At 36.5% G+C, this 14208-nt stretch overlaps 1 protein-coding gene across 1 annotated transcript in view; it reads right to left on the bottom strand.

Annotated features, from left to right (window-relative positions):
• Positions 1-12277, bottom strand: part of PEX7 (peroxisomal biogenesis factor 7) — a 95118-nt gene extending 82841 nt beyond the window's left edge. Inside the window, exons 1-3 of the mRNA XM_044677089.1 lie at positions 12148-12277; positions 8681-8738; positions 7292-7442 (exon numbers count right to left, since the gene is read on the bottom strand). Coding sequence (XP_044533024.1) covers positions 7292-7442; positions 8681-8738; positions 12148-12277 — 339 coding nt within the window. The remainder of the gene's footprint in view (positions 1-7291; positions 7443-8680; positions 8739-12147) is intronic.
• Positions 12278-14208: the final 1931 nt, after the last annotated feature.

The raw sequence follows: 14208 nt of genomic DNA, 5'->3' as shown, positions 1-14208 counted from the left end.
CATGGATGTCTTTGAAATTCTCAGGTTTGCTGTCCTCGTGAAGATCTGCGTAGTCAGCAACAAATGAGATGTTCGATGCACCTGTGCTCATCAACTTCTGACTTGTGTTGCTTGATGCACCAGCACTTGTCACCTTCTGACTTGTGTCAGGAACAAATTTTTAAATGTCTATCATATATGATTACTTTCTCTTCTTCTTTTCTTTTATGATTTTAATAAAGATGATTATTATAGGTAACCAAAAAATAAAAGTTCGTGATTAAGTCTTTGTGCTTTCATTCATTCGTCGTCATCAGTTTCTAGATCTGGTATTGATTGTAAATCAAATGTTGTGTCTTCTTCCTTCATTGATTTTCTTCCATTGTCATAATTATTTACAGATGATTCTTCTAAGTGATTGAGATTGGGATAATCATTTGGGTGTAAAATCTGATTGTTTACTGGTTCTTGGTCTACTTCTACTTCTGATTCATGCTCTGATTGTTGTTCTGTTTGCTGCTCTGTTTCTATGGTCTTATGAATAGATTTTGAATTTACTGAGGACTTGCTTGATTGTTCAGTTGGTGCTAATTGATCTTTGTTTTGCATAGTTTCTGGGTCTTGTCGTTGTTGTTGGGACATGTCTTTAGCTTGCTTGACATGGGTGACATGGAACCACGGATCTTTTCCTTCAATTTTGATTGCACTTGGAGTTGTTAATATTATTTGGAAAGGTCCAATCCATTTGGGTTCTAACACAGTCTTCCTAGCGAAGTTTCTGGTGTAAACATAATCTCCGGGTTGGAAGTTGTGTAGATCAAAATCAAAAGGTACTCTTTGGTGTATCAAGCCTAATTTGTGAAGTTGATTTAATCGTTGCTTGAGCAATTTGATATATTCATATAGCTTGCATTCCATACCTAGGTGTGATAATTTGTGAAGGCTTTGAGGTGCTTTGCCATGGAATGGTGGATGTCCATACAGCATTTCAAATGGTGAAATATGTGTGATGCTGTTGGGTTGGCTTCTTAGGTGGAATAGTGCTAATGGCAATGCATCAGGCCATTTCATATGAGATTCTGCACATAATTTTGCTATAAGATTTTTTAGACTTTTATTCACTCGTTCAATCTGCCCACTAAATTGCAGCCTAAATATTGAGTGTAGATGTCTCTTAATTCCTAATATTTCATAAACTGTAGCTAGAATCTTATTTGCGAAATGGGACCCAGAATCTGATGCAATATGTAATGGTATAGAGAATCTAGGTATTAATTCTCTTAGTAAGATTTTCACAACAAAAGCTGAGGTGTTACGCTTTGCTGGAAAAGCTTCTGGCCATTTAGTTAATCTATCCACTATTACTAAAGCATATCTATAACCATTACTCCTTGGCATTGTCATGTAATCAATTTGTAAGCATTCAAATGGTGTGTAAGCTAAAGGTTTTCCCTCAGACTATGAACTTTTGTGATTGTCTGGTTGTAATGCATTCATACAAATTTTGCACCTCTGTGAAATTCTCATAGCAACTTCATATATGCCCCTTGCATTCCAATACCTATTTATAGAATCTGCCATGCCCAGAGTTCCATAATGCCCTTTCTGGTGTAGTGCATTGCAAAATGTGTAATATAAGGATTTAGGTAACATCAGTTTTCCATTTGCTCCTAACCAAACTCCGTTAACAAGATATGCACCGTGATGTTTCTTCCAATCCTTCACTTCCTTTGGGGAGTATGCATTTTTTAGATCTTCTTCCTCCACCAAAGATAAGTTCAGAATTGTCAGAGGTCCATATCTTGCTGCATATCTGGCAGTCACCCAGCTCATTTTTTCCCTAATTCAATTGGTCCTTGGGTTTTTGTATGAGCTTTGCAATGGATTACTGACACTTGGGCTGGTAATTGGATTGCATCCAACAACTGATTAATTAAATTGCCATACGCTATTTGTTTGCCATTTGATGTAATGAAACCTCGATTTTTCCAAATTATGGCAGAATGATGGACGCTCGAAAAAGCATAATGAGAATCAGTAAAAATGTTAGCTTTTAGATTTTCTGCAATTTTTAGAGCGTAGATTAGGCCCATTAATTCTGCTCCTTGAGCACTCATGGTAGATGGTAATGATAAGTACCAAAGGATTTCAGAGGCTGTCACTACTGCTGCTCTGGTATATCTCTGATTGCCTACTACATATGATGATCCATCTGTGAATAAGGTAATATCAGGGTCTTTCATTGGCTTATCGTCTAAATCAGGTCTTGTTTTATGCATGATGTTAAGTGCATCTTCACAGATGTGTAGACTTTCTCCTTCCAGAGGTAAATCTGGAATCAGAGTTGCAGGATTTATGTTTCTGCTCCGGTGAAAAGTTATATTTTCACTAGCCAACAGAATCGCTTGGTATCTTGATAATCTCTGAGAAGTGAATGCCTGTAAATTGGTGTTTCTTAAAGTAGATTCCACTTGGTGTTGGGAAAATACTTTCAGTTCACTCCCTAATACCAAGGATGAAGACTTTCTAATCATGATGGCTACAGCAGCTATGGCTTTTAAACAACTAGGCATACCACAAATCACTGAATCTAACTTAGAGCTGTAGTAAGCAACTGGTCTAAGTCTATTTCCAAATGTTTGTGTGAGAACACTGGAGGCTATCCCTTTGTCTTCATGCACATATAGTAGGAATGGTTTGTCATGATCAGGGATACCTAGGGCTGGAGCTGATAGAGTAAGTGATTTCAATTTCTCTAATGCATGGATATGTTCTTTATTCAGCTTTAATGGTGCTGGAACTTCCTTCTTGGTTAGCTCTATCAGAGGTCTTGCGATGTAAGCATAACTTGGAATCCAGTTTCTACAGAAGCTCATTATTCCTATGATTGCCCTGAGTTGCTTTTTGGTCTTAGGCAAACTCAAATTTTGTATATCTTGTGTTCTCTTTTTGGAAATTCTTCTGGAGCCTTTCTCTAGGATGAATCCTAAATAATTTACTTTTTCCTTCACGAATTGAAGTTTCGATTTGGAAATTTTATGGCCCCTTTTGCCTAGCTCTTTGATCAAGTGTACGCTATCAGTGTAACAGACTTCAGCAGATGGTGACATTAGCAGGATGTCATCAACATAAAATTAAAAATAAATAAATAAAGCTGAATGTTAAAAAAAAAAAAAAAACTATATCACCCCAATTCTGTATACTACACTATATTGTAGCTCCACAAATAGCTTTATGCTTTGAAGAATTTTAAATGTTTGGTTCCTGAGCATAAGATTGGTTACAAGTTGATGAACCCTACTGTGAACCATTTTTGTCCTTTGGCACCTCTTCTATGTGTAGGAAACAAATACCTGTCCCAAACCTGATTTAACCGATACACTGAGTACACTCTCTTGGGAAGAATTAGGCATTTTTTTTACACTCTCTTGGGAAGAATTAGATATCAGCCAACATCTAAATTTTAAATAAATTATCTCTGAGATGCTAGAGTGGAAGTTTGTGCTGAAGAATGTTAGAGCCTTCTCATTTGAGGCTTCCCTCTCCCAGGGCAGAATCAGGTCAGTGCCACTCGCATGATGAGTCCATAGCTGAAGATCCCCTTAATAAAGAAAGGAATAGTTGCAGTGGCTCAGTCTCTTGAGCCCATCAGTGGTTCTCAATTGTTATATTAATGGAAAAGAACTTATTAGGCAGTCCTGCTATGAGCAAGGCACTGTATTAAGTGGTGGGTATACAATTAGAAAATCAAGAAAATCTGCCCTCAAGGAGCTCACACTTTGATAGGGGGAGACAATACATAGAGGAGATTTCAATATCCTTCTGAAAACATTGAGGCTTTGTTTTTTACAAAATTGCCAACTTCCTTCCAATTCCTCCCTTTCCTTTCCAATAGAGTCCTAAGTGTGAGGAGAGACAGGAAGGGGCAGTGGCACATGATGCCACTGGCTAAGTAAAACAATCCAATATAGCCATTATGTTTGAGAGCATAGGGTATCCAGAAAACTTCTCAGTCCCCCACTTTTCTACCAAAGAGTTGCTCTGGAGACAAGAGAACTTAAGTTCAGTTTCAACTTGGACATTACTAAGTATATAAAGTTGGGCAAATTACCTAATCTCTCTGAGGTCCCTTCTAATTCTAGATCTATTTATATATTTATATATCACTTTAGTAAGCATAATGTGGATTCTAAAAGACAAATTATTATACTGACTCAAAGTTATGACTGATTTTTACCTTAAAAATAGTATTTCAAGTGCTAAACTTATTTTAATAATCATTTATTACAATATTACAAACCAAATAATATTAATTAAGTGTAACTCTGGGCAAGTCACATCCTCTCAACACCCTAGGCAACTAAAATTTCCTCATTTAGGAAATCTCTATATCGGTGAAATCAGACATCTAGGCCTTATGGTTTATATATATATGTATTGATGTGAGTAAATAAACACAAATATATATCACATATATCATATATAGAGATTATAATCATTTTCTCATCAAAACGTGCATAAAACCTTGAGGTTCACAAATCTGTTATGTTGTTTAAAAGTCATTAAGGGGGGCAGCTGGGTAGCTCAGTGGATTGAGAGCCAGGCCTAGAGATGGGAGGTCCTAGGTTCAAAGCTGACCCCAGACACTTCCTAGCTGTGTGACCCTGGGCAAGTCCCTTAACTCCCATTGCCCACCCTTACCACTCTTCTGCTGTGGAATCAATATACAATATTGATTCCAAGACAGAAGGTAAGGGTTCTATAAATAAATAAATAAACAAACAAACAAACAAACAAATAAACAAATAAATAAATGAATGAATGAATGAAAGTCATTAAGGTATTTTTGAAGAGGCTAAATTTAATTGGCTGTCATTTTACATTTCTAAATTATTTTTGACTATCAACTATCAATGTAGACCTATCCACTTCCATCAATCAAAAGACATAATAAACAATGAGTTAATTTTTTAAGGAAGTAAGATTTTAGCTATTTAGAATCTCTTAGCTAAAAGAGTAATATTAATTTAAATATGTCTTTGGTTATAAATTTAAGCATCATTATTATCAGTGTAATCAGTATCAGTATAAAATTAAGTACTGTCTAATTTTGAAGAGGTTGAGAAATTCCCTTCTTCATTCATGTATCCATCTCAAAAAATAAAAGTCTTTCATAAGCAGAACCAGGAAAATAATACTGAATGATTACAAAAATGAGAATTGAAAGCAGGGGAAAAAGAAACTGAATGTTACAGAAATATAATGAATAAGAAGCTTGGTTGTAAAGAAGAGTTGAGAAAATGCATCCCCCTCCCTTCTTTGCAAGGTGGGAAACTAAAACCATGGAATACTACACATGTTGGCAGACCCTATTAAGTTGTTCATTGGTTTGGCTGAACTACTTTTGTTTCCTATTTTTTCCCCTTTTCATTGTGAGAAAGGATAGACAATTTGTGTTTTCCCTGGGATGTTTGAGCTTACACAGAGGTAGTACCATCCTTCTGAATTCTCAAAAGAGTAAGTGGCTCATTTGTCAATTTATGAATTATAAGAATTAGCAATTTTGCCTTAGAAACAAGGAAATTCTTCCTAAATAGGAATAACCACAGGATAATTTATTTTTCATTTATTTTGCCTTGCAATGCCCTTTCTGGAAATGATTGTAGCAAAAAACAAGGGCTGTTTTTATGACTGACAATTTTTGAGATCTGACTACAAAAATTTTTTCCAGTCTGCATTAGATCAAGAAATTCTCAGAGCTGGAAAATAAAAATTTTAAATAATCTTTGGACTTCATTTAATGCAAACCATACTTTACAGGTTAGGAAAGACTCAGAGGTAAGGTGACTTGCTCAAGGTCATGTCACTCAGGTCTGACCATATCATCCCTTCCATCTCTCCCTTCCAGTGCCTCCCTCTCACCTCTAAGATTAAATATGACCTTTATCTATTCCATAAAGCCCTTCACCACCAGCTGACAGCCTACCTTAAAGGGCCTTATTTCACATGACTCTTCTTAATGAATCCTTCCGCTCAGCCAAGCTGACTCTACTGCTGTTCCTTATACACACACTATACCAGCTGTCTCTGTGCTTTCTTGCCTAGGTTGTTCCTCTTGCCAGAAATGCACTCTTTCCATCTCTAGCTTGGTGAACCCCTAATCTCATGGAAAACTCTACTCAGCCACCTAAGTAAGGCTCCTTCAGGACAGCAGAATTTAATTGTCTTATTTGTATTCCAAGAGCACATGATAGGCTTGCTAATTACTATATTATAATCCAAGTTATTGAAAGGTTCAGATATAATTTTGCATAAAGCAGATAATATTAGCTGATCAAATAACAACTAAAAACACATTAACTTAGTTATTTGTTCAAACTTCTTCCTTAACAATAAGTTTTCATTAAAAATCTGTGATATATGAAACTATAATCATACAATAACTTCTTTTAGTAGTCTCAATAACCATTACTCCAAAATATGAACTCAAAATAAAAGGGCAAGTTTCTATTTGGAACACTTACCTATCAACTTGAAAAATGAATAAGAAAATATTTTACCTTCACTTTCAACAGAATATATTTCCAGGTAGACAGCTTAGTGGATAGAGAGCCAGGTCTAAAGATGGGAAATCTTGGGTTCAAATCTGGTCTCAAGACACTTCCAAGCTGGGCAAGTCACTTAACCCCCATTGCCTCGCCCTTACTACTCTTCTGCCTTACAATCAATATTTAGTATAGATTCTAAGACAGAAAGTAAAAGGTGGTTGTTTTTTTTTAAATATGTTACAGGGAAACCTAAATTATGTTTTATATGTATGGCTCATATACATTATAATTACTCTGGTTAAATGAAATGAGTGTACATTAGATGTTTGGTGTTATTCAAAAAGCTGAATAAGTATTCTCCAGGCATTACTTTGAAACTAATTATTTTATGTTCTTTCTGCAATCTGTTCTAGTTGTCCTCATTTTGTGATTTCCTTTCAAACCATCAGCCTATCTCTTAAGGCATTAAGTTGTAAGTACATCTTAATAGATAAGTAACTGATGGATGTCATTAGACTAAAATATATACATCTGGAATGATTTCAAATGACTCATGAGAATCTTGACTTTTTCTTCCTCTTCCCACTACCCTGGGCTATGAATGAAACAAATTCTGTTTGAATGAACAAACAATAAGTGACATCTAAGTGAGTTCCCTAAAGAATCAAGCTTATAATATTGCCACATATTCAAAGATCCCTTATATGGGCATTTGCCTTAACTGAAGTGTTTCTCATCTCATCTAAGCAAAAAGTCCTTCTTACCTCCTGTGTGTGCTCTTTAAACACCTGCAATGGGCCAGTGGCTTCAGCAGTATCCCAAAGCTGCAGAGACCCATCTCCACTGCATGTGATTAGTACATGTTCATTGTTCTCACTCCATGTCACATCAAACAGGCCATCATTCCAGTCAAAACTACACCAAGGTAACCAAGACAAGCATTTTTTAGTAACAGCAAAGCATATTGTAATATTACATTCAAAATTCAACACTTTATTCTCCATTCTTTCTGGAATATAGGAATAACAAATATTTAATAATTCTCATTTAGACCAATAGTCTTAACTTCCCTACCAAACTTATTTTTAATAGAAAAAAATAGTTATTAGCTGATTCAATGTTTTCTCTTTTTTATCCTTGTCTTTCCTGACAAACGTACTTTTCTGTGCACAAAAAAAGTCGCTAGAGGAAAAGAGAAAAAGTAAAATACATAAAACAATTCACAATTTAGATTACTTGCTTCTAAATAATTAGGAGTTGACAATACCAAATGGAGAAATGAGTCAGGATTATTTTATATTCTACTTAAAAAGTCTTATGTCTTTGGCTTTTAAAATTACAAATAAGTGATTATTAAGACTACAATTTTTAAAGAAGCATGGCATATCAAAATTCAAAAGGAAAAATAAGTTACATAGCATGAAACCTTGTGAAATCTTTCCTATTGCCAAATAAAACTTTTATTAAACTAATGCACTCAAAACAAACCTAATTTTGACTATGGGAAGACATTCAAATTATCCAACCAGCAGTGATAATGACATGTAATATATTAGTTTAATAATTATAGAAAGATCTTTTTGTAATGGAGAATTGAAAACTAAGGGAGTGTCCATCAATTGAGGAATGGCTGAATGATTTGTGGTATACAGCTGTAATGGAAAACTAATAAAATTAAGTAGAGGATGAGTTCAGAAAAACCTGGAAAGGCTTATATGATGTGATTCAAAGTGAAGTGAGCAAAACCAAGAGAATAGTGTATATAGCAAAAGAAATATTGTATGATGATCAACTATGAAGGACTAAACTACTATCTGCAAAACAAAGTTCCAAGGGACTCATGATAAAGGGAAAAAAAATTAAGTTATCCATACCCAAAAAATTAAGTGTTGGAATCTAATTGCAGATCAAAGGATGCCGCCCTTCCTAAGATTCCATTGTATGCAATGTGTCTTCAGTTACAACATAAGGAATATGGAAATTTATATTGCATGAAAGCACTGATACAATATAACTGTATCAGACTATTTACCACCTTGGGGAGTTGGGGGGAGAGAATTTGAATCTCAAAATGCCAGAAAACAATTGACAAAAATTGTTTCTATATATAATTAAAAAAATAAAATAAAATTATAATTATAGTGCTATATTACCTTCTAAAGTGTCCAACCCCAGCTTCATTTTGTTCTAGTACAATGAGTGTTCCACAGCCTAAAAGGAGGGGGGGAAGGGAGCAATCAAGGTTATATTTAACACTAACACTACAATCTAGTTGTGTGACCTTGGGCAAATCATTTGACCCCAACTGCCTAGCCCTGACCAGTCTTACACCCTGTTTTAGAACCAATTCTAATACAAAAGGTAAAGATGAAAAAAAAAAAAAACTAACACTACTGCCTCCTGCTTTAGCTATCTACTATGAAACTAGGAAGGTCAACGAGGTTACATTTAGTGAAAAATTTTTTGTTGAGTTTTCTTTTCCTTTGGAATTATTGAAATCAAAATATGTCTTTTTAAGAGAGAGAAAAATCTTGTATTTAAGGAAATGGCTTTAAGTTTTTTGGCATACTTCCTGATACAGTATATGGTATATGCACATAAAAGTTTAACTTGCTTTATTTTACATAATCCTTCAAATGTGAGGGGTTTTCCTACGTGTTTAATTGTGCTCTCAATTAATTTAAAAATATATTTGCTTCCTCCTATTCTCCTGAAAAAATACTGTACCCTTATAACAAGCACGAATAGCTAAACAAAACAATGTCCCAAATTAGTCAAGTCCAAAACATGCCTGACTGCACCCTGAGTCTATTCCCTCACTGTTAAAAAATGAAGTTTTAAAACAAATATCAACCTATTAAATAGATGATCAAATTGTGAGTTTCTTGAGAGGAAGAACTGTCTTTTTGTTCTTTTTGCATCCCCAGACATTAGCATAGTTCCTAACAGTAAGTGCTTAATAATATTAGTTATATATTAGCTGATAGTAATTATTATAATATTGAAAATAATATGGAAATCTTTTCAAATATAAAGTCCCCTTTCAACTTAAAGATGTATGACATTTTTTGTCATAGGAGAAATTCTTTTGAAATTCTTTTTCTCATAGGAAAAATTCTTTTTGAAAAAAGCATTCTGCAGTGAAGTTGGCATACAGGCAGCTTGTTCTGCTAATTCTGCTGTAAACCAGGTTAGTTCACTTGGTTAGAACATGTTGCCAATTAAAACCAAAAGTCTTATAGTCAGGGTAAGTCACAAACTCCTTAAACTCCTTGAGGACAAGGATGGTTTCAATTTTCTCATTACCCCAGTGCCTAACTTGGGCATTTTATACAAAGTGAGCTACTGATGTTAATAAGAGTGATTATTCATTCTCTTATGGCCTCCAGCTAAAACTTAAATTCCCAAACAACTATCCTACAATCTGTGAGGTTGGTCACAAGTGGGGCAAAAGGAAGGAAAGGATTTTCAGATCCATCATGACTTTAGATAAACAAAGGTATTCAGGGGTTGGTGGGACAGTAGCATCAGGTCCATGGCCAGAGAAGCAGCACCTCATTCTATAGAACAGTGATGGCAAACCTATGGCACAGGTGCCAAAGAAGGCAGAAAGAATGCTCTCTGTGAGCTTGTGGCCACCCTCCCTCCCTAACCCCACCTCCAGAGTTTGTTACTTAGAAAGGCAGAGGGTCCCTCCACTCCACATTTTTTCACATCCCCCCAGTCCTCTGCCCAATAGCTCATTTCTCCCTCCCCTGTGTGTTTTAAGTAGGGATGGGGATGAAGTTCCCAGGATGGGGGCAGGGGCAGGGAACTCCATCTCTAAAAGATTCTCTCCATTACTGCTATTGAGCATGTAAGAAACAGGAGGTTTGATCACTAGAGAGGATCAATTACCTTGGTTGCATTGCTTTTAGATTGGTGACATCTAAAAGATAGTAGGTAAATAACTATAGAATGGGTTTTTTTTTCTCCTAATCAAAAGAAGCTTTACTTCTACAACCACTAGGCACACTGGGGACTGTGGGAGAAAAATCTTCCTGAAAATCTACAATAAAATTGTCCTCAGACCCATAAGTACTTGGGTGGGCTAGAGGAAAGAAAATATTTATTTGTTAAGCACTGGGCTTAGAGTCAGGAAGACCTGAATTCAAATTTGATCTCGTGTGTGTGTGTGTGTGTGTGTGTGTGTGTGTGTGTGTGTGTGTGTGTGTGTGTGTAGCTGTGTGACACTGGGCAAGCCACTTAACCTCTGTTCAGTTTTTTCATCTGTATGACAGGGCTAAAAATAGCACCCATCTCCCACAGAGGGTTATTTTGAAGTTTAAATAAGATAATAATTACGAATTATTAATGTGCTTGGCACACATATAAAGTTAGCTATTATAATTACTTTTGTACATTTTGTGCATATATTTTGCATACATTATTTAAATTGCTGTTTACAACTCTGAAGTTGACAGAGAAGACTATTATATCCATTTTACTGAAACCCAGAGGGATGAAGGTAGCTTGGCCAAATTTTCAATTTAATTAGGGAATGAGTCAATATAAGAATCAAAACTTGATTCAATATTTGTTAAGTATCTACCATGTGTAAGGCACAATTCTAGGTGCCAAGAGAAATACAATAATGATGAAGAAGTTCAAAATCTAATGGGGGGGGCCTAATAGGGAAGTTATACAAATAACTATAATTCAAAATAAAATATTAAGCATACAGAAAAAACACAAAGCAGAATCTGGAGAGGTGGAAGTAATCCAGACTGAGGAGAAAACAAAACAAAACAAAACAAAATATGAACAGTAAGCCTAGGGCTAGGGAATCTAGAAATTGTTAGAACTGTAATTGTCCAATTTGTTAAAAGGGTTGAGGATGCTAAAGGGATGTAAAGTGAGGAAGAGTGTAAGAGAAGGATGAAAAAATTATTTGGAAATTGTGAAATTGCCTAATTTCCAAGATGGATTACATTTGTTCACTCAGAAGCCCCTAGAAGAAGGTACAAGAAAACAACTGCATATCAAAATTCAATCTGGATTAGAGTGGATTTCAGCAGAAGTAGAAAGACTAGAGATAGAGATAGGGAATAAAAGTCTATAGCAACTGCCCAGATATCAGTGAGGGCCAGAACCAGGATGGTAACAGGAGGAAAACAAGGAATAAAAGTTCAATATATTTTAGAATTGTAATTTAAGGAACGTGGTTATTGATGGAGAAGGTAATGAGAGAAAGGATATGGTTAAAATGCCAAGACCTGGCACATTGGAAACATAGTGGTACTATTAACATTAAGTAGACAAGTCAGGTCCCGGGGAAAAAATAAATTCCGTTTCTGTTGTGATAATGTGAACAATTTGTATTTAGATACAAGTTTAACGCACTGTCCACCCAATGGTACGAGCAGTGCAATTATCTCCAATTTATAGAAGAGGAAATTGAATCTCAGAGATCAAGTGACCAGCCCAGGGTCACACAGCTAGAATCCACAGACCCCGACCCCCACAGGTGCGGAAAGATGACCAGCCCGCTGGAAGTCCCCATCCCAAGCCCCACCGACCCCGGCCGCGATCGGTTCCTTGAGTGCCCCCCAGTGGATGGCGGGGAGGGCTAGGGCCTCACCCGCGATCCCGTAGTACTGGGAGGTGGCGCAGGCCAGGCGCCCCGGCAGGTAGGGGGAGAACTCCACAGCGTAACCATGGCGACCGGGGGTCCGCAGCGTCTGCGCGCCTCCGCCGGGCGCCGCGCTCATCCCCCACCCTGCCACCCTCCCGTACCCCGCCCCTTAGCCTTCCTTCCCCTTTCCCGAGGCAGCCGCGGCGGCGGTGGCTCCAGTTCCGGGAGAGAGGCGGAAGCGGTCCCGGTTAACAGGACCTCGCGGGAGAGCTTCTGGAAATAAGAGAGCGGAAATGAGCCTGTTTCAGGGACTACAGTCTAGGCTCGGATTGGTCCGGAGAGAGCAGAGTACGGAAGCCTTTGGTGGTCAAATTAGCCAGAGGCGGCGGGCTCTTGCTTAAGTCTCCAATTAGTTCTTAAAGGGACTAGGTGTAATTATGAGGGCAATTTGAGATAGAATTACTACCATTTGGTTGCATTCTATATAATGAATCAGCAAATATTTATTAAGCAGCTACCAGGTACGTTTACAGATAATACATAATAGATTCATTACATGTAATAGATTACTATTTTATAGGGGGGGGAGAGGGAAAAAGGAGAGAGAGGAAAAAGAAAAGAGAGAAGAACTGAGTAGAAGAGGATGAGCATTCCAGGCATAAGGGACAAATAGAGAAAATGCCGGTGTTTTATTATTTTAACCTTTGCCCCTCAATTGTATGGTAGGAATGTCAGCTGATAAATTAATTGGGCCTATTTGACAGGCTATTTGTACAATTTTATGGATTTTTCCAATAACTGGAAAATAAGACTAGAACAAAATCTTGAGATGTGCCTCGGGAAATACTATATATACCTAGGAAGTTTAAATGCCCTAGGGCCATTCCCTTCACCTCATCCTCCCATTCATTTTTTCTTTTTTTCGAAATGTGTTTTCTTAACAGAGTTTGCTTTTAATGTGAAATTTTGGAACTGCCATCCCATCCTCTTCCCTCTTCTCTTCTCCACTTCTGTTGCACCCTCCCACCCCTTAGCCACTGTGTATTACTTGTCTAGAGTCAGATGTGATTGCAGTTCTTCTAAAGTGGCTAGGTCTTCATTTGCCATCAGACCAGAGGTGTCAAGGTAGAGAATGACCCCATTAAAGGATCTGTAACTATTACGTCTATTATTAGATTAATTAACAGATTAATAGAATATTACTTAATATTGTATCTATTACTACCATTCACTGTAAGCTCGTCCACTTAAAATACAAGAACCAGAATGGAGAAAGGAAAAAAGTTCCCCTCTTTACCTCACTCTCTTAGATCTCTTCAGCTAATGCACCACCTCTTTCACAAGGTCTTTCCTAATTCCCCCAGTTGTTTATTGTGTGTATGTATACATTCAAATAGAAAGTCATTGGTGGCCTCTGTGTGGTTATGTTGTTATGGGAGAAATATCTCCTCTCTGAGATTATGTGGTGGATAACTGCTGTCAAATATATATACCACAATGCAGAAATTATAGAGGTAGAACCTTAGGTTTTATTATGCTTAAGCATAGGTTCAGGCCTCAGAGTAAACCTGAACAATCATGAGGATTCTGACAAGGCTTCTTATAGGAAAAAATTACAATAATGGTAGAAATAATTCCTTTACATATTGCTATATGATACTTTCTTCTTAGGCCATAAAACTTAAAGAAAAGAAATCCATAATCCAATACTTCCTTCAAAATAAAAAAAAAAGCCAAAAAAATTAAAAAGTTATAATTTCATGTATCTCCTAAGGACACAAATCAAACTCTACAAGTTAACTAAGTCAAGTTGCAGAATAAACTACATTTAGAGGATTCGCAAATGGACTAATTGAAAAGGAGGATTTATATGTCACCAAGGAGCCAAAGACAATTGAAATTCTCCCTCTCTTTCTTAGCTAAGAAATGTTTAAGGCTCTTAAGGAAATGTTCACATATTTTGAGACAAATTCTGGTCAAGTATGGTTAATATTAGCCAATAAATGCAAGAAAAATAAAAAATTCCTATAAGAAAATCATATATATATATACTGTCTCTTATACACA

Source organism: Gracilinanus agilis, chromosome 4, assembly GCF_016433145.1.
Source record: "Gracilinanus agilis isolate LMUSP501 chromosome 4, AgileGrace, whole genome shotgun sequence".
NCBI classification, from domain to species: domain Eukaryota; kingdom Metazoa; phylum Chordata; class Mammalia; order Didelphimorphia; family Didelphidae; genus Gracilinanus; species Gracilinanus agilis.
Note: the sequence above shows the minus strand (reverse complement) of the source record. Positions and strands in the feature narration are given on the sequence as shown.